This window comes from Clarias gariepinus, chromosome 15, assembly GCF_024256425.1.
Source record: "Clarias gariepinus isolate MV-2021 ecotype Netherlands chromosome 15, CGAR_prim_01v2, whole genome shotgun sequence".
Taxonomy (NCBI): domain Eukaryota; kingdom Metazoa; phylum Chordata; class Actinopteri; order Siluriformes; family Clariidae; genus Clarias; species Clarias gariepinus.
This window is the reverse complement of record NC_071114.1, coordinates 31,310,232-31,336,515: the sequence shown is the minus strand read 5'-3', so window position 1 is coordinate 31,336,515 and position 26,284 is coordinate 31,310,232. Positions and strand designations below refer to the sequence as shown.

Here is a 26,284-nt window from a genome sequence, read left to right as displayed (position 1 = left end):
TCTGCTTTGAAAGGTTGCTTTGTAACAATGACAATTATTAAAAGCGCTAATCTGATTAGATTAATCGAATCTTCAAGTGAAAAACACAACACATCTGAAGTAGTTTCTTTTTTATTTACATGTTAGATGTACAAACATAAAAATATAGACATTAATTTACTCTCTATAACCTTTCAGGAGTACGTCCTATCTCTCAGCCCTGCAGTGAAATGAAACATGACATGAATTCCCAGAGTTTAGCGCTCAGCGTAATTGTGCACGTCGGATTAACGTCCTACAGACACGTTACTGAACAACAGATAAAATAAGATCTGCATACTTTAATATGTTAATTACAGAGGGCAAAGGAAGCATACCAAAAAATACAATATCATGAGAGTTTAACTGAATCTAGTAGTTTTGTACAGAATATACAACAGATTTAACTGCTTTTCCTGCCACTACGCCCCGAGGAGTGCTTTAAAGAACAAAAATAAAATGATATGTACCGTCACAATTCATCATTTTTATTTCTCCACACCGGCGTGAGTGTGGATTTCAGTTTTCCCAAATGGTTTAGTTATGAGCTCTGAATGTAAGGAAAGAAAAATACATTTTGTGTTCAGACCTCATCACTCTGAGGGTTTCATTTCCTGTAATTTATTGCAGCAGCAGCAGTTACTCATTCATTTGAAGCAAAGTTTTGATTAGACGCCAGTCGATCATCATCATCATGGAGCTGCCTTCTCGTCTTCGTTCACACACAAAGTCCTCAACCAGCCGAGATTTGGGGAAGTTTTGATTTATCCAGGGTGATAAATCGGTTCGAGTGCCACGGTCCTTCAGTCCACAGAAAGTCCTGCACTGATTATTTCTAAGGACGTAAAAAGCGCAGAACTTTGGAGCGCAGAAACCGGATGAAGGATTTGGGGAACATCTCTCTCGACTCCTGAGCGGTGTAGTTAAAGAAGTTTTGTGGATGTGCGAGAACGTCGAACAGACACTTCATAAGCTTCTTGTCCTGTAGAGTAAAAATCCAAGCAGAGTGAGAAATCTGTATTCAGTTTGGATAAAATGGCGAGAAATACATTTATACCAACAAGTGTGTTTGTAAAAGTAATAAAATAAAATAGATTGTTAGAAGTTATTAATTCTTTTACTTTTCTTTCTTGTCTTTAATTGCTTTGTTCTATTTTCTTTTAAGATTCAATTTACTAAATCATACAAGCAGGTGAGTACAAACTTTTGCACTCAAACCTGTATTTCACATGATGTCCACGAGGTGGCAGTGTGAGCCTATGAAACAGATGTTTGATTTTGGAATTAGCTTTAACATTAGCTTCTGGGCCTGTTCAAGTCAGCGTTCTTGTGTTACCAATCATAGTTGAGTGCAAAAGTTTATGTACCCCAAGTTGAAATAATAGGAAATAAGAACTGGAGTTTATACAAATATGTTAATCTGTAAAATTATAAAATCAAAAAAGGGAGGAGTTTGTCCACAAGGTGGCAGTGTGACCTTTAAATGAAGCTAATGTGTAAAAGTTATTATGAGTAAAGAGAACCGTGTGAGCCTCATAAACCTTCCGCCGTCCTACCTTTAAAATCTCCTGGTGATTTTCTGAGGCGTATAACCTCCCGTCCCTGACGATGTCCTCGATCAGCTCCTGGTAGTCCTCTGAAACCAGAAGAACAAAACCAGTTGAGAAGAGGAAGACACACACACACACACACACACACACACACACACCGGCGTCAGGGCTGCAGAACATCTACTCCACACTCACCGTCGTACGTCACGTAGGGAACCTGGAAGCCTTTCCTGCTGTTCCCCTCGTTAGACCTGAACTGGATCCACAGCTTCTTCGAGCGCGACGTGAAGGCGATCGGACGCTCGTACGTCTGACACGTCTCGTACGTGGTCACTGAGTTCGGTAAAGCTGATGGGGAAAAAAACAAATTGTTCTCCTCACACACACACACACACACCTTACTGTGGGTTCTAACTTCCAGGTTCCATGTTTTACTCACAGCTCTTGCGCATGACTAAGTAATCTCCGCACTCGTCCTCCATGGGGAGGAAGATCTCCGGGACGACGATGAGGATCCTGCGCTTGGGTGGAGGGTTGATGATCCACGTGCACTCCACGTTAGCTGGATAATCGCCGGGGTAGTTGGGAGACTCGATGAATCCTGTGTAATCCCCCAGTTCTCCTCCACAGCGCCTGTCTGAGGAACAGAGGAACATTACTGCTGAGGAACAGAGGAGAAGGTCCACCACCGCATCAACCAATCAGGACGAGGCATTTTCCATTTGACATCTACACTAAAAGTCCAGTTCCATATGGAACTGAGAGCTGATGATGTAACCGCTGGAGTTTACTGCAAAAGAAAGATGCTCGGGATTTATACTGTACTCTAGGGACAAAAGTTTGTGCACCCCTGACCATCACACACACGTGTATTTGATAATATAGTTCCAAGCAGTACCGTTTCCCAGCACTGGAAGCACACAGTGGTACAGAAGGTCTTTGTGTGCTGAAGTGCTACAGTTCCTCTTCACTGGAACTAAGAGGAACCAACCGCACCCTGCATCCAGCATGACGTGTGAGATCCACAAAGCCAGCTACATGAAGACACGGCGTGTTAAGAGTGTGTTGGAGTGGAAGAACCCGAGTGTCCTGCACAGAGCCCTGACTGAACCATCAGCTCTGGGACGAACTGGAACCCCCACTGCACCGCAGGCCTCCCTGCCTGGTATCTGACTTAAATTAAAATGAACATGTGTCGGGTTTGGATGTGAAAGAGTGTAATGAGGCAGATGTAAGCCAGATGTGGGTGGGGTTTAGGGGGTTTGCAGGGGCATACACTTTCGAGCGTGCTAATCAGACGCAACAATGGGGCGTGGCTTAAAGTTTGAGAATGAAACATCCTGTTTAAACGTGTTGCTATAAATGATTTAAAATGTCATGTTTCATATCCTTATTGTTATTGCGTATAGTGTTTAATATGATGGACTGTGTTGTAGTGTAGAACACACTGCTCCTCCTCACACACACTCTGTTTTATTTACTGATCTTTTGGTTCTGTTTACTTTTGCACTGAGTGATGCTGGTGGATCCGTCGAAGTCGGTGGTGGTGTTTCCGGGACACGACACACAGAAGTTCTGTCCGAATTCCACCTGGTAGGTTCCGAGTGGACAGCGGATGCAGCGGTGAGTGCTGGTGTTGTAGTAATGTCCAGGAGAACACTGCACTGTAGGCACACACACACACACACACACACACACACACACACACACACACACACAATGTTACTCTTTAACACCATAACCACACTGTTAACAACAACATAATAATAATAATAAGTAATAATAAACTTCATATAAATATAAGAAAAAAATACTGAAAAACATTAAAAGTATTTTATTAACACACTGGCCGACAGATAAATACTTTTTTAAATTAAAGTGTTTAATGTTTAATTCCCCTAAAGCGTATGAATGAACTTAAACATTTTCATACACAAAGAACTCTTTATACTCAGTATGGTTCATTTCAAACAGGACACTGTGTGTGTGCGTGCGTGCGTGTGTGTGTGTGTGTGTGTGTGCGTGCGTGCGTGCGTGCGTGCGTGCGTGTGTGTGTGTGTGTGCCCACAGTCTTAGCCCTGACTTCATATTGATTGATTTTTGTACTTTATTCTGAATAAACTCTTGTGTAACTGCTCAGCGCGTGGATTGGCTCGGCCCCTCCCACCCGCGCGGGTTCGCTCCCCGGATCGATTCAGGCCGCGGTATCATCGCTCCTTCCTCCGGAGTGTGAGCGTGTCAGGAATCACTGAGTGTGCAGAGGGTGGAGTGTGTGTTCACAGAAGTGTTTCTCAGACGTCAGATTGTTCAGCTTTAAAGTTAACGCTGATCATTTACTTTATTTATCTCTAAAGGCCGAGCTCTGTAGATCAGTAATTAGCAAACATTTAAGCAGCTTCGCATGAAAGGGTGGCTAAGCTAACATTAGCACACAGCTCTATAGCGCGCTGTACGTAGCTGAGAATAAGCTGCTGGGATGAATTCACTCCAGACGGGTTTATAAACCTCCCGGTGAGGACACGCCCTCCTGCAGGACACTCACGGCAGACTGTTTGAGGTTCATCGAGCTGCACCTTCAAATCTCCCCAAACACACACACACGTCACACACACGTCACACACACCATGCTGGATTTAATCATCCAATCACACAAAGACCGAACTATGACGCGTCTCTGTTAACTGAGTAAACCTTCATCTGTAGGAACGGAACAGTTTGTGCGTAATTTGGAGTTTGGATGCATTACCTGATTCCACACATGCAGTACTTCCCCCTTACCCATGCGGTGTTGTCTGAACTGTACAGCCTTTTGTACGTCTTTGTCCAAGAACTTTATCACGAGTGTATGATGACATTAAAGGGGCCCCTGGGGAACGTTCTAACGGCCCCTCGGATCTGAAACATTTTTCATCTCAACGTGACTTTCAGCCCAGCCGTACTTGTATATGTTAAACTGAAGAACTACTTTGACTCCTAGAAGAAGCTGTTTGTTGGACGGACCTCGCCACCTCTGATCAGCAGGAAGTGAGTGAGCGATGTCTCCTGGGGGGTTCAGTGGTTTTGAGGAGAGCTGCAGCAGGTTTAAGAGGATGACGTCTGGTCTACAGTCTAGCCGTGCGCTCACTCACCTTTTGTCTCACAGGCCTGAAAGGACACAGCGCCCTCGTGCCTCGTAACCAGATTCCCACCACAGGGCAGGCAGGAGGTGCGGCCGGTCTCGGGCTGGTACGAGCCCCTGGGACACGGACGACACGGGACGAAGCCATCGGGAGAGAAGTGTCCGGGAAAACACTGACCTGCAGGTGGGACACACACAACAACACAGCAACATGAACACACTGCAGCACTTTCACTCATCCTGTCAGAGAGCAGGCTGTCATACAGGTTCATTGTCTGGTACACACACACACACACACACACACACACACCTATGTTTTGTCTATTAGGACAAAGCAGGAGACCGGAGGTGTGTTGAAGCGGCTCACAGCCTCAGATAACATACAAGTACAGCAGGAGTGTAAGCAACACACACACACACACACACACACACACACACACACATGCCCACACACACCCACATACAGGATTCACTACTGAGATTTTCATCAAAGCAGGTAGATCTGTACAGACAAAAAAACAGGATGTGAATAAAACACTTTCAGAATCTTTTGTTAAGATTTTGTTCCTTTGATAAGAACTTTAAAGACACACACACACACACACACACACACACACATCACTAGTGTTTACAGAGAACGGTGTGATAAAGAGAAAATCCCCAGTAAGTTCAGTTCTTAGGGTGAAAATGCCTTGTTGAGGTCAGAGGTCAGAGTTGAACAGCCAGACTGGTTGGAGCTGATAGAAAGACAACATGAACTCTAATAACATCTGATTACACCCGAGGTCTGCTGAAGAGCGTCTCTGAACACACGACACGTGGAACCCTGGAGCAGATGTTCTACAGCAGGAGAAGACCACACTGCTCCTGTCAGATAAGAACAGGAACCTGAGGCTACAGGTCACATGGTCTCACCAACATCAGACACCAGAAGATCGGAGAAACGTCACCTGGTCTGATGAGTCTCAGGTTCTGCTGTGACAGAATTCGGACGGTCTGGTCTGAATTCGGTGTAAACACCATGTACACATGGATCCGTCCTGCCGTGTATCAGCGGTTCAGGCTGGTGGTGGGGGTGTGATGGTGTGGGGGAGATAGTGGTTCTCGGTACACTTTGGGCCCCTTAGTACCACTTGGGCATGGTTTAAATCCCACAGCGTACCCGAGTGGTGTTCCTGTCCATCCCTTCATGATCGCAGGATAACGCGTCATGACACAAAGCTGAAATCATCTCAACATGGCGGTGAGGTCACTGCACTCCACAGTGGCCTCCACAGTCACCTGATCTCAGTCCAGTAGAGCGGCTCTGGGACGCGGTGGAGCGCGAGAGTCGCATCGTGGACGTGCAGCCGACAGATCTGCAGCGACTGCGTGATGACGTCATGGTGATATGGAGCGAGATCTCTAAGGAGTGTTTCAGCACCGCGTGGAATCTTTAATTAAAGCAGTTCTGAAGGTAAACGCCATCGGACTCAGTGCTAGCAAGGTGTACCTAATGAAGTGGCCAGTGAATTCAATGCTTTGATTTTAAGTAATTATTATTATATATGTATTTATATATTATAAAGATCATAGATTTTTATGTATTTTATTGCTAATGGATAAAATTTCATAATTAAGAAATACATTCTCAGTCAGAGGCAAATCAGGTCAGAATGACTTGTGTCATTGACTTGCGCACTGTGATGTAAACCAGTCGATTCTCTTTATTGGTCATGAGAAGTGAATGAGAGAACTCTGTGACGTGACGTGACGTGACGTCTCACCTCCACACTCGGCGACGCTGCGGGCTCCGGAGGTTCTCTGGGTCGCTCTGCCCTTCGGCCCGGGACACGCCTCGCACAGTAACTGTCCTTCCTCATCCTGGTAAGTTCCAGCAGGACAGAGGACGCATCTCCCCTGCTCAGAGTCGTGGTACGTCCCGACGCCGCAGTTCACTGAACCAGAGAAACACACGGGAAATAAATCACTTCACACAGAGGCTCAGAGTGCGTGTGTGTGTGTGTGTGAGTGTGTGTGTGTGTGTGTGTGTGTGTGCGTGTGCGTTATCCCCTAGAACTGGAACTCATAAAGGCTGATTACAGGGACACCAGTAAAGCCTTTTTAATGTCTGCTTTGTAAAGACAAAATTACACAGAGTCATTTACAGAAACGGCTTCTAAAGGCGAGATGAAACGCCGTCTCACTTTCTGAGGGGCGACGTCGAGGTGGAACAGACAATCTAAAATCAGTGTTCTCCTCCACAAACCCAAACAAACATAAATGAATAAAAGTCGTTGCTCAGTACTTCTGTATAAAGTGACTTTAGGGGCGGGGCTAAAGTCTGTAACTAGCTAATGTTGATAAGTAAATAAACCCCACGGCTGTAAACCCATCACGTCTGATATATGATTAGCGTTAGGAGACGGCAATGTAAGATACAGCTGGAAGGGCGGTCGCCATGGTAACAAGTGAACCATATTCTAAATTCAGTAAATAACTATCAGGCCGAAACAATAAAGTAGCGCCGACGGACGTGAGCCAATGTCCTGGCGGTATTATAACGTTGGTTACTCCACTCAGACGATGATTTCCTTGTTTGGACTGACTTGTTTGGGGTCACTTTAGCTACAAAGCCTCAGCAAATTGCTTGATTTTCTTTTTTCTAAAACTCTCGAGTTACTTTTTTCTTTGCCTTTGTTTCTCCTGAATGACCGCGAAGAGCCGTCCCAGCATTGTCTCGGCCCGGCTTTTATTTGAGCTGCGGAGGGAAAGAGGAAGATTGAGAAAAAAGTGAGAGAAAGAAAGAGAAAGAGAGAGAGAGAGAGAGGGAAACCTTGAAGCCTTTCAAATGCAAAGCGGCTGATTGTATTGAGTCCTCGAACAGACGGCCGAAAGAGGTTTAAAGGACCTTTCACCTCTATTCAAGTCCCCCGGACCCTCGGCTATTTGATGACATCGGAAAACACTGTGCTATCACAGCGGTGAGGAGCTGAACCCAATAAAAGGGGTCAGGATTGTGAATCCCCCGCTTCGCCTGGAGCCCGATCGCTTCCCCGCGCTCTTCAGAAAGGGAGCCCGAACAGCTGATGCTAATTGATTCCCATGGTGTCGCCGAAGTCAATGTTCTCAAGCAGTTCACGGGCCGGGGTCACACCGTGCCGCTTTCCCTAAGAAGGAATTCGGCACTTAAAGCAGCCGCTCGAATAAACAGCGCGGCCCGAATACGTCTCGCTTATGGAAACAAACACCACGCGACACTCGCCGTAAATTAATGCACTGGCGAAATATCGAGCGGCGAAAAAACCAGCTGCTTTTTATGACTTTTAACAGTTTACGCACAGCTGCCTGGCTGAACAAAGACTCTTAACACCTCTGGCTGAAAACTGGATCTCGAGCATGCATCAAGTGTTCAAACAGCCAAAAGCAACACAACTGGAATGCGTAGCTGCCTTTCCAACAGCTCGACCTGAACTCTGTATGTAACACGATTCCAGAGGGCCGATTGCAGTTTTTATAGTCTGCCTATGTGGAGATGGAAAAGAGTGTGATTGGTGCCACACATGTCCAAAGTGCTGCCTAATGAGTCCTAATAAAGCCCTTTTCTCCCTGAGTGAAATCCTGTGCTGATGTGGAGATTTCTCTCTCTCTCTCTCTCACCCACTTCCCCCATTCGTCAGACCGCTCTGAGGTTTACAATAGAGTGGGCAAACTGAAAAGGCTAAACTCCACTGAGCGCAGGCCAGCGCGGGTGGGGGAGGGTATCGCTCCTTTTCAGAGCTGGGGCTTAAAGCTTTCCTCTGAGACGCCTCTAGGAAATTGTACGTCTGCGCCTCTTTAACTCGTCCTCCCTCCTGCCTAATGATGCTCCGGGCTTGTCTAGTAAAACGAAAACTCCGTGACACACACCAGCACGCGATCTGCAAAGTGTGCTCGGGCTGGCACCGGAGCGTTCAACACAAACGGGCCACCATGACATCACGAGGGCTCAGGACGCGACGTATCGAGGATCAGAGCGACGTGTCGAGTACAAGGATCACGTACCCACTGACCAATCTACCGCTCGCTGTACGTGGATCAGTTACAGAACACTAACGAACGACCCGAACGTCGCGTTCACAGAACAGCCTGAGAACTGAACACAAACACAGCGGTCGGTCGCTTCACACTTTACTGCCAAACTAAATGAGCCGGGCCATGAAGTGAAACCCCACACTCGTCCCTCCTAGTGTTGACACAAAGTCCTTTAAAAGCTAATGGACCTCTCTAACCTTATGATGGCGCCATAAAGGAGGCTCTCAGGCTTTGACACGTCCACATAAACAGCCTGGACCATGTTAGTCACAAGCGTTAACCCAAACTCCGCGTGGACTGAGTACAGGAGGTGCTGGTTCTGTTCCAGTTGTGGGATTTTCGGTACCAGCCGAATAAACAGAATAATGTATCGGTAATCACACACACACACACACACACCGCCTTCAGTCTGCTGCTCTTTAAGCGTTCTCCCTCACCTCGCCTGGGCTTTGTTCTGATTCCAGGTTTGTGTGAAGCTGCTCTGCGGTGATGCGGTTTGTCCTTTACAGCAATAAACTAATAAAGGGAGAATCAATGATCCGCTGTTATATATCATTAACACACACTTTCCTCAGTCCCACACTATTCCTGTGTAACAGCAGGACTGGAGTGTGTTATTCTGCTCTGTGGCTTATAATCTCTGGTTCATCAGTGAATAAAGTCTCAGTCGTCCCAGAGGTCAGTCAGTGGAGTTCATGTTGTGGAACATCAGTGAGACCAGTGGGTTCCTCGCTCTCTCTCTCTCTCTCAATCTGATCGCTCACACACACACACACACACACAGCCTGTCATTTTACTGAGCAAACAAAGGAAACAGATAAAGCTTAAAACCTAAACTCTTTCTAAATAAACTTCAATGATAAGAATTATTTAATTAAACATCTCATTCCTAAATCCACTGATTAATCCATCAGCAGTAAAGTGAAGTAACTCCTGTACAAGTAAGAGCTGTTACTATAGAAACAATAATACGCTATAATAAGAGCATTGACGTAAGCGCTCTTGTTATAGTCACATCTACAGGTGCTGATTTTCTGACCAATCAGATTTGAGCATTTAAACACACACGCTTATCGTAACGACGCTGTGGCTGAAATCAAAGCAACATCCGCTCCAGTGAAGTATTAGAGTGTGTGACTTTTTTTTGGGCCGGGCAGTGTGTGTGTACTACACTCATATCACACCCCGAGACCTGATGTGAGAGTCGGAGCGCTGGGTTACGGTCTGGACTCTGTGGTGGACGAGCCGTGTGTGATGATGACGTCATCACGCCGGAGTAGGGCCGCGTCATCAGGGAAGAGAAACTCCAGCGATGTGATAACCTGCTCCATCAGTACATTCAGGTGGCCAGCTGACTTCATTCTGGAGATGATGGTCTCCGCTATCATACCAGGGTTTAATAATGCATTTTACACTTCTTAACCCAATGTTAGGAGCTTCAACAATCTCAGAAAGTTGTTTTCTTTGCTTAACCCTAATGTGACCCTCCTGAAACAGAGCAACATCTCTGCCACGCCCACAGGATGTGTCTTCAGTCATGGTGGTGTAAGAAGTGAGAAGCTCCTCACTGCAGTAATGATCCAGTGGAAGACTCTTAACCATCCGCTTCCTCACGTCCTGGTGATGACTTTTTGTCCACCCAGTGTAGTGGAATGTAGAGAAACTGCTGCTTTCATCAAGAAAAGTCTTAGTGCCAGTGGTTTCCTTCCATGAGATTTGAGCTGATGAACTAATGATTCGGGGTTCATCCTCCACGTTGGACTGAACAATAACGTCAACATTCCATTAAATGACTAAAAATGGCTCGGTGCACGCGCACGAGACCTCAGCAGTTTTAATTTGACCTTAAACACAGTCATTAATTCTACACACACACACACACACACACACACACACGACTTGATACACTGAATATGTGCTGTAGGAATGTGTGAGGACTCGACAGGTGTTAGTGTTAAAGAGTAAACCTGGCGAATCTATTCAGATCATTATCTTTTTCTTGTAGTTCGGCTGTAAACATAAACCATCAGGAAAAACTCATCAGGAAAAAGTCTTCAGTTTGTTAGAGATCATAAAGACTGGACTCTGGAGTGATGGAGAAAGGTCATGTGACCTGATGAGTCCAGAGTGATGGGCGTGTCAGGGTGAGAAGGGAAGGACATGAAGCGATGCTCCCATCATGCATAGTGTCCACTGTACAAGCCTCTGGAGACAGTGTTATGATCTGGGGTTGATCAGTCACTCAGGTCTAGACTCAGTAACGTTATGGGGCAATAAAATGAAGTCAGCTGACCACCTGAATGTACTGAACCACCAGAGGATCACATCTATGGAGGGTTTCATTCCCTGATGGCACAGAGTGTAAAAAATGATTCTGGGAGCAGGAGCAATCATTTACACACACACACACTGGACACCAGACAGTCCTGACCTTTAACCCCGGTCAGATTCTTTGGGTCGCGCTGGAGAAGTTTACGGAGAAGTTTGATCTCACAGCATCAGTACAAGATCTCGACCAGAACTCACTGTAACTCTGAGAGAGTAATAAATGTCCTGTGACAGCGAGCGCGCGCTGCCAAGCCGACCTTGATCCAGACAATAGAGTCTGATGTTTTTTGGCCAGGACGTCTACAAACACAACATCTTTATTCTGGGATTTAACAGATTTGCTCGGTACGTGTCTGTGATCGTATTTCTGTGGCCGAGCGTCAGCAGTGATGTGGATGGTGTTTGAACGTGGAGACGTGAAAACAGTAAATAATAGAGCTGGAGAAGATCATAAGTAAAGAGTGGAGTGTCTCACCACACTTCCTGTCCCGCAGCACTTGTCCGGGGCCGCAGGGTTCAGGGCCGTCTGCAGGGCGCAGGGTTCTTTTGGCGAGTTCGTACTCGGAGCTGCCGAAGTGCAGGTGGAACTGTTCCCTGTTTATGGACTTGCGGAGAGTCCGGATGGTCTTCTTCAGTCGCTTCTCTGAACGCCGCTTCACACACGCCAGGTCACAACCTTCTGCTGACAGAGACACTCGATAACAACAGAGGAAAATACACACACACACACACACACTTACAGCATGCAATTCCATAGCAGCAGCAATATTCCACTCCTCCTAACAATACACACCCAGATATGATCCAAAGCCACTAAACAGGAGATACTTTCACGAGCGGACGCTTTGTAAATCAAGACGTTTAGTAACACAGAAGGAAGTGATGGGCAGAGACACGTCACACAAGCGGAGGAAGGCGAGAGGGTTTAATGCGTCGCGCGGTGCAGCGAAACCAACCTGTTACCTCCTCTGGGTCGACATCGAGCTCGAACAGCGCCGTGAGGGACGAGCTCTCATCCTCCGCCGCCTTCCGGCCGTGACGACTTCGCGGCCACGGGCTCGAGGAGTTACAGTGAAGCTTCACGAAGCTGAACTGCACGTTCTCCGTCGCCAAGGCCTTCTTATCTAAAGATAAGAGGAAAAACAGCCATTGTTTAGGAGAACATCGTGGAGCTCGCTGATGAAGAGGATAAACAGGAGGAGGAAGGGAGTGTGAGGGAGGAAGGACAGAACTCACAGGACAATCGCATCTGTTTCCCCTTTACACTGTTTGTAAATCAAGAATGTAAATCATGTAAGTTTGTCATAAAACTGAACTCTTACTGTTACAACCAGCAGGGGATTGGTTCTCTATAAAAGCATCTTTTATTCCTCTAAATTACATCAAACTGACAGCAATTACAGTTTATATTTATATACGTAAACACTCACTGTCCTCTCTTTTGAAGTTAATAAGTAACACACACATCTCACAAATGTCTTCTTACAAAAACATAACCAAACCACTAATCACACACACACACACACACACACACACACACATTTTAATCTGTTTATGATCAGCGGAGCATCTCCTGTACACGTCTCTGTGAGTGAGCCGTTGCTAAGGAAACAATAATGTATAAACGTATATTTCCTACAAGTCTACCTGAGTCTCCAATAACTACCTGGACTCCATATTAACATCAATTAACATCAACTGTTAAACTGAACTGCCACCTAACACTCGGTATGAGTGCAGTTCAATCCCTGCTCTGTTTCACCCAGATGAGGATGGGTTCGGTTTGCTCATCAGGGACGATCTGACCATTCTGATTCACACACACACACACACACACACACACACACACACACATTCCATACAAACTTAAATAATTCTTTTGATTGTGTAAAGCTGCTTTGTGACAATGACAATTGTTTAAAGCGTTATACAAATAAAATTGAATTGAATTGAAAAAACCCGCACTACTGTCCGGGCTGCTGTTATAGAGAATTAATCAACACCTTCTGACCAATCAGAGCGCAGGATTTAACAGACAAATCCCAGCGAACACTTAAACCAGAATCCTGTGAGACTGAGATTTGACGAGCCGTGAATTCAGGATTATTTCTCCCAGAGTTCTACAGATGTGTTTTGTCCCGTGAGGTTTACCTGACAGCGCCATGCTGAAGCTCTCGGTGAGTTTCTCCGCACTTCGTTTCAGACTGCATTTCCCCTGAGCCCATTTAAACGTGGCTGTGGTTTTGATCCTGTGAGCGCATGAAGAGTCTAAACAGGAGAGAAAATAAAAGTGTTAGAGTTTCTGATGTTTCATGACACTCTTTGGGAATTCATACAGAATATTAACATTAGATTCTTTGTTAAAAGTATGTAGTGACTGGACAAGTCATGTGACTCAGATGGATATGAAATGATGAGAACTTCCCAGACATTGGACATTTGCATATATAAAACTACATTTTCATGCGTCGTTAGAGAGACAGTTTGATGGTCAGATGAGACAAAAAGGTTTGTGTTTTCTGGCCACAAACCCCCTGAAAACGTTTGGTGTAAAAGAAGGAGCGAGCAGAAGGCAGCAGATATTTTACGGTATCCAGTTCATCCGCGGTTTCGTCTCATCGTTTCATTCTAAGAGCAATGCCACAGAGGTGAGGAGTGGAACCGGTGCGTGCGTGAACTTGCCTGAGCAGCGAGGCCCGGCGTCTCCGCGCTGTCCTCCTCCAGACGGGCCAGGCGGCGGTAGGCCACAGGTCACGGTGTAGGAATCCTCAGTGCCTGCGTGCGCGACATAGCGGAGTGAGAGAGACGCGACAGACGGCGGAAAGCGCGTGAAGCGGAACCAGAGCGTGACGCGCGCACTCACCGTTGCTGATGTTCACCTGAGACTGACAGGTGAGGAAGCAGTGTTCAGCTCCTCCGTGCTTACTGCAGTTCAGCGTCGGCCTCACCGGGACCATCGGCACCGCCGGACCGTCTGCTTCTGAAGGGTCGAGATCATGACAAACTCACAGATAAACTCACTGCAGCGGGCAGGACGGACAAGGAAACTCAATAAAGGTGGGTTTTAACCTGCATACAGTTGAGTGCAAAAGTTTGCATACCTTTAGGGCAAGAAAAGTCAGCGACATGATATTTACAGCGACATGACACCGAGTGTGTAACGAACCAAAAAGGTCAATTTGTTCTTGTGTAAGTGAGTCTCCTGGACGAGATGCCTGTGGGTTCAGAACCGATCCCAGGGAAACAATGGGCTTTTAGAGGAGCTGCTCCTGCCCCTGGGACTTTTAAAAACCTTTTAGACTAATATTCACCTCGGAGGATTTTGACTTATCATAATCATAACATAAACGTTGCCTACTTTTCCATTTAGAAGCCGTTAGGGATGCGGGTTATTTGCACTCAGCTGTATCTGAATCAGGTACAAAAGCGTCAGTGATAAATGTGGATTAAATGTGGATTAACGTTAGTTGCTTGAAACTGTTTTAAGGAGAGAAAGAGAGAGAGAGAGAGAGAGAGAGAGAGAGGGAGGAACAAAACAATTCAAACTTAAACTTAAAGTATCTCCTGTTTTCAGCTCCCCGAATTAAGAAGGAGCGCCCCTAGACTCCGCCCCTAGACCCGAGCTGGACGCCGCCTTACCGACGCAGTCCTTCTTGTTCCAGTGCAGTCTGTATCCGGCTCTGCAGTGACACTGGAACCCGCCCATGGTGTTCTCGCAGACGTGTCCGCAGCCTCCGTTATTCACGCTGCACTCGTTAATGTCTGATGTGAGATAAATATATCAGTTATACAAGTTACGCCTCGTCACGTTATACAGTACAGTGAGTTATCTCCATCAGATATCACAGCGTGTGATGTCACTGGGGTCAAAGGTCAGGGTCAGTCAGGACACAGCATGCCCAGAGCAGGCAGGGTTTAGGGCCTCGCTCAAGGGGCCGGACAACGGGACCCTGGTGGAGCAGAGCCTCGACCCGCTGACCTTCTGATCAGTAACTCAGAGCCTTAACACACTGATCTAACCCCCCCCCCCCGATTAATCCTCATCAAATAAACACTTTAATATTATATACTGTATATAATTACACCAAGTTTAAACATCTTCATAACCTCTGTTTCATGTGTATTGCTTGTGCTCCAAACTCTGTAAAAAAAATGTCAAATAAATTGTTGTTGGTCTTTCGGCTGCAGTGGGTCGCTACAGCAGACAATCCGGTCCGCACACAAGCTCGGCACAGGTTTTACACTCGATGCCCTTCCTGACTCAACCCTCCCGTTGTATCTGGGCTCGGGACAGACACTTCATCCAGTTGTTGGGATTCGAACCCGAGCCTTTCGCATGGCAGACGAAACACCTACACTGAGCCACCAGCGCCCCACTGCCCTGATGACATCAGACACAAACTCATAAAAAGATGAAGAAACTCTAATTATTGATATGAATAAGATTTCACAGACACTCCTCTGTATTACAGCATGACGCGTACGGCGCACACGCTGGCATAATGATCATTAACCCAGTATGTTTTCTTATCGAGGGTAAGGAGGTGTGGTCTGAGTGAGTGTGTAGAGCTGCTGTAACGTACGTGAGGACAGGAACTCTCCAACTGATGTTTCTATAAATCATCAAAGTTTATTATTGGACAATTTTTAGTTTTTCGGTGAGTCACCGTGGTGTAAGAGCGATAACACACTCGGGGACATGCCGTTAGGGGAGAATCATCAGCTCCAGGGCGGTACCCGTCCCTCTGCGTGTTGTTACTAACCCTGTTATTCTGTGCTTTAGTTCGTTGAGCTCAGCACCGCCGTCGCTCTTTATTATAACCTCATCATCTGCGGCTCAACACAGACGGAGCATAAACACGTAATCATTCAGGAGAACCCAGGCCTACCTCCGCAGTGTGCGAGCCCGTAGAGTGTGTATCCCTTATTACACACACACTCGAAGCTCCCCGGGGAGTTCACACACGTCTGGTCACACGTCCTCTCAAAGAAGCACTCGTCGATATCTATAATTAGGCAGATATACAGTACGTCTATAAATATACACTCCCCGTATACACACAACGTAATTACGCACATCTGTCCAGTCTGCATGCACACACTCATTTACAGCTTCAACATCAAATATCCAATATGAAAGAAACAATCCAGGCTGTGGGTAATAATAACAGGGAGACGTGCGTTCCTCCGTGGGCGGAGCCTGTGTGCTGTAGCGGAGCGTCTTCTTAAAGCTCGCAGAGTTAAACATCTTCAAAGACATCATGCAAGTCGATACGGGAGACGCTTCAAAAGGCGCTCTTATCTCTCAGTCCAGCTACACACACACACACACACACACCACTACAAACAGAAGAACAGAAGCCTGACCCTGGCAGGAGCGCTCGTCCGTCAGCAGTTTGAAGCCTTTGTGACAGTTACACTCGAAGCTGCCGATGGTGTTCCTGCAGAAGTGGTCACAGCCTCCGTTGTGGAACTCACACTCATCGATGTCTACACACACACACACACACACACACACACACAAACTAGCACTTTAGGCATAATGTAGCGTATTGCTTAGTGTCTATTGTCTCTTAGCAAATAATGAAACATAAATAAAGAAAAGGTTCTGTAATATTACTCAGTTTAAGAAAAACAATCATTTAGGTTATAAAATTAAACACACTTATAATAAGGAAAATGACTACATGTTGAAAATAATAAAAGAAAGTGAAATATTACACACACTTTCAGAGACATAAGACATTTTTACTTGATGAAATATAACTGTTTTCGGTGGTAATGAATTTTTTTACACTAACACGTAGTAAAGTATGTGCACCCTCACACCCATTATAACCCGATATAACAGCGTTACAACACACGGAATCAATCCGGAATGTTCTACATGCACATATGGGTGTAATGATCATGGGTGCACATACTTTTGGACATACAGATGATCAAAAAACCGGGTTCTGGTCTGACCTTTGCAGCTTTTGCCGTCCGGTTGGAGAGTGAAACCCACAGGACAGCTGCAGCGGACACCCGTGGACGTGTCCTTACACATACTGTCACACCCGCCGTTATTCACAGCACAGGTCTCTAAAAGACAACACACACACACACACACACACACACACATCAGTGCATTATAAACTATATTTATAAATATTTAAGTCATTTAAAGTCACTTCCTCCAGTCAGACCTGCACAGTTGGAGCAGTTGAACGGGTGCAAAAGTTTGTGCACCCATGAGTAAAATCATTGTCAGTAATACGACATTCAGTTCTGCAATGTTACAAAAATTATATTTATAAAGAATGTAACTGCATTAGAAACTTTCAGCTCAAATGTTTATTTAACAAAACTATTTCTTTAATTATACGATTTTTATTTTGTGAAATGGTTTCGTTCTAATTTACTGAACACTGTGAGATTTATTTCTCGTTGTATTTATATGACATTCGTTGTAAATAAATTCCTTGTAGATAACTGATGAATAAAACAATCACAATAAAATCAAACAGCAGATAAAAATCAAAGCGATGTTTTTGAGCGTCTGCTGTTTGTTTTGGACTTTTATTCCTCTCTCTGTTTTTATTCGTCTCTCTCTCTCTGTGTTTTTCTTCTCCCCTTCATGTCTCCTTGTTTTCTTCTCTCTCACTGTCACTGCTGCTCTCCGTAAACACTCTCCTATCTCTTTATCTCCTCTGCGATAAGATCGATCTTCCCCATGCGTGTGTAAATGCTGTATTTTTTTTTTCCAGACTGAACCTGTTTGTTTAAGAATGAAAAGTCTGAAAGCAAACATGTGATGACGGGTTCAGGTCACTATACACTGCAATAAGGCGGAAATAAAGTAAAGTGAATAGAGTACAGTGCGTCTGAGGGTGTGAATACTTTTGAGCAGGGTGATGGTGCTGACTCTGATGTACTGAATGTTCTTTTGATCAGACGGGTGAAGGTGTGAGTTAACAGACGGAGTGTAGAGTGAAGCTCCTCACAGACCCCCGTGTGATATTTACCACATGGATTGTACAGGAGAGACGTGAGCGCGGCGAGCGCCGACTCTCAGCCATTTCACAGTTTGCTCCGAGGCCTGAGGAATGCGGCGGTGCGGTCGGGAGAAACGCGCCTCTGAGTTTACAGTTACGAAAAACTTTACGCTCGGATCAAATGCAAAGTTTATACCCCACTCTGTATCCGATCATGGGAATTTGGGAAGTTTGGGATTTTTTACCCATTAGGAGTCGCCGCTTGACGCGTTTGTCCACCTCGGCGAGAGACGTGGCGTTGTGGTCAGAGCCGGTGGCGGTCACGTCATCTCTCTCTGGAGGGACAAAAAAAATACGTCAGTAAAAGAACAAGTACTGTTGTGATTATTGATCCAAATCTACAGAAATAACACCAGACACCAGGATTATTATTATTATTATTATTATTATTATTAAAGGAAAGGAAAAAAGAAATGGAGAAACAAAAGAGAGAAAAGTGAGAGAAAAGTAAAATAGAGAAAAAATAAAAATGCAACAAACAAAAGGAGTAAAAGAAAAAAACTACATTTGTTTAATTGTAGCAAATAAATTTCCTTTCAGCTTTGATAATTTTCTTAAAAATATATTATTATTATTATTATTATCACTACTACTGCTAATAACGATGTAATTGATTTATATAATGAATTGTTCGGCTGCTCGTCCTAAAGCCGATTCCTGAGAGTCTGAAGCTGAAGCTAGCGCTGAGATCTTTATTCCAACAAAAACACTTTGATTTATAGATCAGATCATTTTTCATTAAATCCCCTACAGACACAGTGAGCTGGGCGACGGTACCAACATTTACTGTGTATTAAATATGAACGAACCCTCAGCGTCAATCAGCAACAGTGATGTTTAAACTCGTCTCTTATTCGGCACCAAAACATCTGGATTAAAAAATAATACAGTGGGCGTCTCTACAGTGTGATATGCTGTGTTCTGATTGGTGAGAAGGTCTGATTAATAACGACGGCTCTGACGGCAATATTCACACACACACACACACACACACACACACAATGTATTTATGACCTACACAGGTGATAATCTGTTCACTGAAAGATCATTTTCTATGAACTTCAGTGTATCTAGTGTTTTGAGGAGCGAGACGCGAACTCACACCCCTCTGTAGTTACACTGCAGCTACGTCACTACAATAACATTACAATCAGCACTGAGGAAGTAAACAACTCAATCATTCAGCACAATCTGGTAGAGAGAAAGAACATGATTATGTACTGTTCATGTTGCTATAAAGCATGTGTTTTTACTACACACACACACACACACACACACACACACAGTAATAAATGAACCTCCAGAGTTCAGTGCGGGGAACCTCAGACCTCCCTGACGGTATAAACTTATTCTGAGCTCGTCTATGTGTGAGGAAGATAACGAGGAGAAAGCTGAAGAATGCAGGCGATGCTGGTGGAGTGAAAGGCAGAGATGGAGATGAAGCGATGATAAACATGGACCTCACACACACACACACACACACACACACACAATGAGCAGACAGTCTGTATGCTCCAGCTGTTGCTCCTCACTATCTGTGTGTGTGTGTGTGTGTGTGTGTGTGTGTGTGTGTGTGTGAGATCTCTATCACTTGCTTTATTTGGAGTTTGGCAGAAATGAAACCCGTCATTGTGCAGCTACGTACCTACACATGAGCGACCGTCGGTCTGGAGTGTGTATCTGGCGTGACACCTGCACACCGGCCCGTGCTCCGTGTCCTCACAGATGTGGTGACACCCACCATTACCGTGGTTACAGGTCACTAGGCAACAAGAGGACAGCCGGAGTCAGATGTTGACGAGGTGCATTTCTACACAGATTCTACTCAGGTTTGCAGCACAACAACAACATCATCATCATCATCATCAGTACCCCTGAAAGCTCTTCACCAAACACGGCACATGTTACATCATTTAGACTTTTAGTATAAAACCCGTGTGTGTGTATGTGTGTGTGTGTGTGTGTGTATGTGTGTCATGTTCCTAACACGTACAGATGCAGCCACGCTGGTTCTTAGCGAGCTCGAACCCTGGACGGCACTCACAGGACACTCCACCTTTGGGCGTCTCCCTACAGATGTGAGCGCAGCCGTGCTCTTTGTTCATGCAGCTCAGGCCTTCTGTGAGAAAGAGAAGCAGTTAGAAAGAATAAAGACAGAAAAACAAAGTTCCAGTCTAGAACCATGAAACCTTCTTCAGATGTCCATCACTGCTATGAACGTTTTAAAGGTTCTTCTGCAGACATTAAAAAGTGAAGGACTATGCAAAGAACATAATTTAGTATTTTTTTTCCTAAATTACTAAAAAATTAAAAAAAAAACCCTGCTCCCTCATCAGTTCTTCTTTATTTTTATGACTGCAGAAGGATACAGAAGACATCAGACCTGTGAAATAACACATTGAACTAAATACAAATAGGTTCATGTTTGAGATCCTTCAGAGAAGCCTGCATTCACCCTGATGACACTTTACACACACCTGGCAGCCCAAGTCCACAGGACCTCCCCAAGTGACTGCTGGAGAACCGTTTCAGGTGACCAGCTCATGAAACCCATGGGAGAACACCAAGAGTGTGCGAAAGGAAGCTATTTTAAAGAATCTCACGTATACAGCTAATTGCTACGCTCACACTTTATGTGTGTGGAGTTTCCATGTTCTCCCTGTGCTTGGTGGATCTCCTCAGGGTTATCTGGTTTCTTCTCACAGTCTGAAAACATGAGCTGTAGGCTGATTGGTGTTTCCACAGTGCACAAATGTGTAAGTGTGTGTGTGTGTGTGTGTGTGTGTGTGTGCTTGTGCCATCCAATTAATGCATGGATGTGTCATAGGTGTTATTTCAAAGCTAGAAATTTAGTGAAATAAACACATTTAACATTTAAACACCTGGTGCTGTACGTCGAATAGACCAGAATAAACTGATTGGAAGCTTTAAATAATGTTAAACTGAGATGAGAGAAATAAATTTAGTGAAATGTCGAGAGAATTTTATGGCTACTGACTCCAAGATCTATTTTTTCTAATTATTTTTTAATTATTTTATAAACGTTCGCATTTGAAATAGAAACTTTTTGCAGTTCTTCCAAAATCCTAAAGGTGGCGCACTCTAAATCATTCCCACACTGGCAGGCAGCACAGCACCCTCTGTGGAAGTGAGTGAATTATTAGCCAAGTTTGTTTAGAATTGTAACAAAATCCAAAATATATATATTTATATTAGATTTATTATTTAGTGAATCACAACATATCGTTATAATATAATATCAGGTGACCCGTGGTGAGGCCCGTCCCTACAGTTATACATATAATGAATATAAAAATAAATGTACTGAAGTTCTTTCTGCCATTGTTAAGACCGCGGGCATGAGAAAGGGAGAGGGGCGTTCACTGCTCCCTAAATTTTCTCTTTCTCCATTCGACTGGATTTAAAAGAGTGTTTTGTTTTGTTCCCTCAGCACATCTGCAGTTTGTCCGAGTGTGATCTGGCAGATTAATAGCAATCAGGGAGTAATTAGCAACACACACACACACACACACAAACACACATCTATCCTTCTCCATCTGTCCTTTTACATATGTGTGTGTGTGTGTGTGTGTGTGTGTGTGTGTAGAACTCTTTTCAAATCCAGTGCTATTTAGTCGGCTGCACTCTGACCCGCCGTGAGTGAGTGTAGCAGGTCGGCGCTCCTCATTCACGCCGAACCCCACGCTGAACGTGTTAATAGGATTTGGCGAGTTTGCCCGGAGAAACCCAATGGGGTGGAAAGCCTTGCAGTTCACTTTACAGAGGGGTGAGGGGGTGTGCTGGGGCTTTTGTTCGGCGAGAAGTGAGAAAGTGACAATGCTCGGGGCTGAGAAGCTCCATAAAAAGGTGCTTTATGTGGATCTACGAGCCCAGCGTCGCAGTTACTGACTCATTTTGTTTCACGTAACGTACGGACTCTTTTTCTCCCCGCGGCGTGGATAATGAACCAGAAGGAGAAAGGGAGCACAAAGTTTAAAGCTGTCACTCGCTATTCTGCTGTCAATCATCAGCTCATATGTGCAGACATTTACGAATTAGCCTGGGTTCTCCTTCGACCTTCGACCTGACACGGACCAGAGACACGTTGAACAAACACCCCAATACACAAAAACGTGCTTCACAGGTTTATCTCTCTCACCAGCGTAGCGGCGCTAAACTCTAACATCAAGTCTTTACACTACAGTCATGCTGAACTCCGATCGGTCAGAAGGTGTTGATTAGTTTCCTATAACAGCGGGCCTGGCAGGAGCGCAGCGGCAGGTAGAGGAGAACTCCATCATGAGCTCATTTAGAATGAAAGCACTGCTTTTAATAGTTTATATAGGAACAGCTTAATTAAACCGCTGAGTAATTACATTCAGTGAAGTATATAATGAAGGAGCGTTTCTCCAGCGTTAGGCAGAGATAAAACTTTTTTGCAGTTTGTCAATAAAAATGTGTAACAAGCTGAGCTTTTTTATCTGATTAAACTCAACAGAAAGTAAAAAGAGAAGCTGATGATGGAGTGATTATAGCTGCTATAGTGTAAGTGTAACTATCTTGCTTGAATAAAAAATATCTAATGATAAAGAAATAATGAAAACGATCCATGAAAAGCATGACGTATCATTCTTTAATAAATGAAAGGTTGTAATTGTTGGTAAGTTGCTTTTGAGTAAAAGTAAGAAGACATTTTTGTTTAAGGCTCACAGTGTTGGCCAAGTAACTGTAACTCCACTTCACCGCTCCATCCTGTCGTGATTTATTTCACATTTAAAACACAGGCTGTAGGATCACCGCAGGACTCCATCACTATACAACCGGTGCAGCGGTGGTGCGCTGTTGAGAAGGTGTGAAGTTACTCACCCACTGAGCGATGGATGCATGTGTGCTGATTGTCACTTAGGAAGAATCCGTGCTTGCAGCAGCACTCGTAACTCCCCACGGTGTTGACACACACGTGCTGACAGCCGCCATTGTTGAAAAGACACTCGTCCACATCTGATGGTAAAGAACGCACAGTACACATTCAGCTCTGAGACTTTACTTACTATATTCACCTTGAAAAAAACAAGACATTTCACTACTTAGACTTCTAATCAGGACGTATCTCAAAGAATTCTCATGCACTGTCTGAAATCATTGAAATCAATGCAAGAAATTCAGTGATACAAACATGTGATAGATGCAAAAAAGAGGTGTTTGTCTGCAGTAAACACAAACATTACTGTAGAAAACAATGCACTAAAACAAAGGCTAAATAAAAACTATTTTACAACTTTGATTTATGTTTCTACACAATAAGAAACAATCATAATAACTTCCTCATTCATCCATCTAAAGGTTGGTGTGTAAATCTGATCGTTACCGCGGCAGTTGTGTCCATCGTGTGCCAAATGAAATCCGTCATAACAAGTGCAGCGGTAATTTCCAGGAATGTTGTTACACTCATGCACACAGCCTCCGTTGAATTCAGAATCACACTCATCGATATCTACAAAGACAGGACACGAGTTAATACTGATTAAAGGTCCCGTCTGTACAGTAATGAGAGGAGAATCTCCAAAATCTTACATTCAGGTGTAACTTTAACAGAATAGAAAAATTCACAATGCCTTTATTTATCCTTCTGCTTAATTATCTCATGCTTCCTAAAATCGACCTTATATTTATAGGTAACCTGTTACACCCACACTCCATCTCTGACTTCATGTTCTTAACAGGAAATGAGGGCTAATAAAGATCTGAATCATAGGAACATTTCACGTCAGGTTTGGGTCGAGCAGGGTCCTGAAAGAATCACTGAAATGCCCTGGACTGGTCACCACCGCAAACAAAGGCAACCGTGTCGTCTTCAAATACTCTGGCTGGCCAAAAAAAAGTTACCATTTCAAAATTATTGGATGGATAGTGCTCAACTGTCAACTTTAATTAATAGTGAAAGGGCATTTGTACACACACACACTGATGAGAACTCACAGGTTTGGGACTAAACAGCTGTGTGTCCATAAGAAAACCACTCGTTATTGAGACTCATCAGAAAAAAGTCTTCAGTTTGTTAGGGATCATAAAGACTGGACTTTGGAGTGATGGAGAAAGGTCATGTGACCTGATGAGTCCAGACTGAGCCTATTCCAGAGTGATGGGCGTGTCAGGGTGAGAAGGGAAGGACATGAAGCGATGCTCCCATCATGCATAGTGTCCACTGTACAAGCCTCTGGAGACAGTGTTATGATCTGGGGTTGATCAGTTACTCAGGTCTAGACTCAGTAACGTTATGGGGCAATAAAATGAAGTCACCTGACCACCTAAATGTACTGAACCACCAGAGGATCACATCTATGGAGGGTTTAATTCCATATCCCAGGACTCGAGCGGTTCTGGAAGCATGAGGAATCATTTTCACACATGGCCTGGACACCACTTTCTGCGTGTGTGTGTGTGTGTGTGTGTGTGTGTAACCATAGCTCTTGGCCAGGCAGTGTATATGAACAAACAATACAGACTGTCAGGTGGATGACTTGCTTTTCTATTTCAAATCCAGCAGCCATTCCACACATCACAAAGGAATGCACAAACATTCTACAGCTGTGTGAGAAATGCAGAATAACTGAGTCCGTGTTAAAGTGAGGAGCCTTAAGGTACCTTCACAGTGAGACCCGTCCCCCTTAAAGCCGGATCTACACGTGCACTTGTAGGATGTTGGAGTGTTTTGACAAATGGCGTCAATGTGACAGGCATCACTTCCCTCTGAGCACTGGTCCACATCTGGAGCAGCAGAACACACACACACACGCATCAGGCGCAAAGTCACGGAATAAAGTTGCGCCAAAACCAAACGCACGCAGTGTAAAGCAGAGACACAAATAAGAAGAAAAAACACAAACTTATAACACACACGAGTAACACAGCAGAGTATATATTAGTGAAGTGAATAAAACAGAGAGACAGATGTAGAGAGAGACAGAAAGAGAGAGAGAGAGAGACAGATGGGAGAGACAGATGTAGAGAGAGACAAGGACAGAAAGAGAGACAGATGAAGAGAGACAGGTCGAGAGACAAATGGAGAGAGAGATAGAGACAGATGGAGAGAGACAGAGAGACAGATGTAGAGAGAGACAGATGGAGAGAGAGAGACAGATGTAGAGAGAGACAGATGGACAGATGGAGAGAGAGACAGATGTAGAGAGAGACAGATGGACAGATGTAGAGAGAGACAGATGGACAGATGGAGAGAGACAGATGGAGAGAGAGACAGATGGACAGATGGAGAGAGAGACAGATGTAGAGTGAGACAGATGGAGAGATGTAGAGAGACAGATGGACAGATGGACAGATGTAGAGAGAGACAGATGGACAGATGTAGAGAGAGACTATACAGATGTAGAGAGAGACAGATGGAGAGAGAGACAGATGAAGAGAGAGAGACAGATGTAGAGAGAGACAGATGTAGAGAGAGACAAGGACAGAGAGAGAGACAGATGAAGAGAGACAGAGAAAGACAGATGGAGAGAGACACAGATGTAGAGAGAGACAGATGGAGAGAGAGACAGATGAAGAGAGAGAGACAGATGTAGAGAGAGACAGATGTAGAGAGAGAGACAGATGTAGAGAGAGACAGATGGAGAGAGAGACAGATGGAGAGTGAGCAGATGTAGAGTGAGACAGATGGACAGATCTAGAGAGAGACAGATGGACAGATCTAGAGAGAGACAGATGTAGAGAGAGACAGATGGACAGATGTAGAGAGAGACAGATGTAGAGAGAGACAGATGGACAGATGTAGAGAGAGACAGATGGAGAGAGAGACAGATGTAGAGAGAGACAGATGGAGAGTGAGACAGATGTAGAGTGAGACAGATGGACAGATGGAGAGAGAGACAGAGAGAGACAGATGGAGAGTGAGACAGAGAGAGAGACAGATGGACAGATAGAGTGAGACAGAGAGACAGAGAGAGACAGATGGAGAGTCTCACCGGTGTTCCGGAGCGCAGCGCTCTTCCCTTCAGTGTGTACCAGCAGCAGCACACACACACATACACACCGCAGCGCAACACTCACACACACCATGATGTTCGGTTTCACTCTCAAACACGAGGCGAATCAAAACTGCATTAATTTACACACACACACACACACAGCTGTAACACGGGTTTATCCTGCTCTGGAGAGGAGCGCGA

The 26,284-nt window shown here is 44.8% G+C and overlaps 1 protein-coding gene across 4 annotated transcripts; it reads right to left on the bottom strand.

Moving 5' to 3' along the window:
* Window positions 1-623: 623 nt before the first annotated feature.
* Window positions 624-26,284, bottom strand: scube2 (signal peptide, CUB domain, EGF-like 2). 4 transcript variants are annotated; one of them, XM_053513881.1, is made up of 23 exons: window positions 26,081-26,284; window positions 24,750-24,872; window positions 23,473-23,598; window positions 22,971-23,105; window positions 20,098-20,223; window positions 19,750-19,866; window positions 18,290-18,379; window positions 17,035-17,151; window positions 16,435-16,557; window positions 15,957-16,073; window positions 14,707-14,829; window positions 13,931-14,047; window positions 13,750-13,842; window positions 13,219-13,335; window positions 12,024-12,191; window positions 11,543-11,749; window positions 6,453-6,623; window positions 4,697-4,864; window positions 3,071-3,232; window positions 2,008-2,205; window positions 1,764-1,916; window positions 1,575-1,654; window positions 624-1,000 (listed from the first exon to the last, which is right to left on the bottom strand). In XM_053513881.1, exons 1-23 carry the CDS (start codon window positions 26,172-26,174, stop codon window positions 854-856), a joined length of 3,072 nt encoding a protein of 1,023 aa, XP_053369856.1. In that variant the 5' UTR covers window positions 26,175-26,284; the 3' UTR covers window positions 624-853. The 4 variants fall into 4 exon arrangements, with proteins under 4 accessions (XP_053369856.1, XP_053369857.1, XP_053369859.1 ...); XM_053513882.1 differs by having other exon boundaries at window positions 11,543-11,746; XM_053513884.1 differs by having other exon boundaries at window positions 20,098-20,220.

Coding starts and splice junctions, on each gene's coding strand:
- scube2 (XM_053513881.1), bottom strand. CDS start 26,174: ATGGTGTGTGTGAGTGTTGCGCTGCGGTGTGTATGTGTGTGTGTGCTG. Junction 3,233..4,696: donor TCAGGCCTGTGAGACAAAAG/GTGAGTGAGCGC, acceptor GTGTGCCTACAG/TGCAGTGTTCTCCTGGACAT. Junction 1,001..1,574: donor ATCACCAGGAGATTTTAAAG/GTAGGACGGCGG, acceptor TTTACTCTACAG/GACAAGAAGCTTATGAAGTG.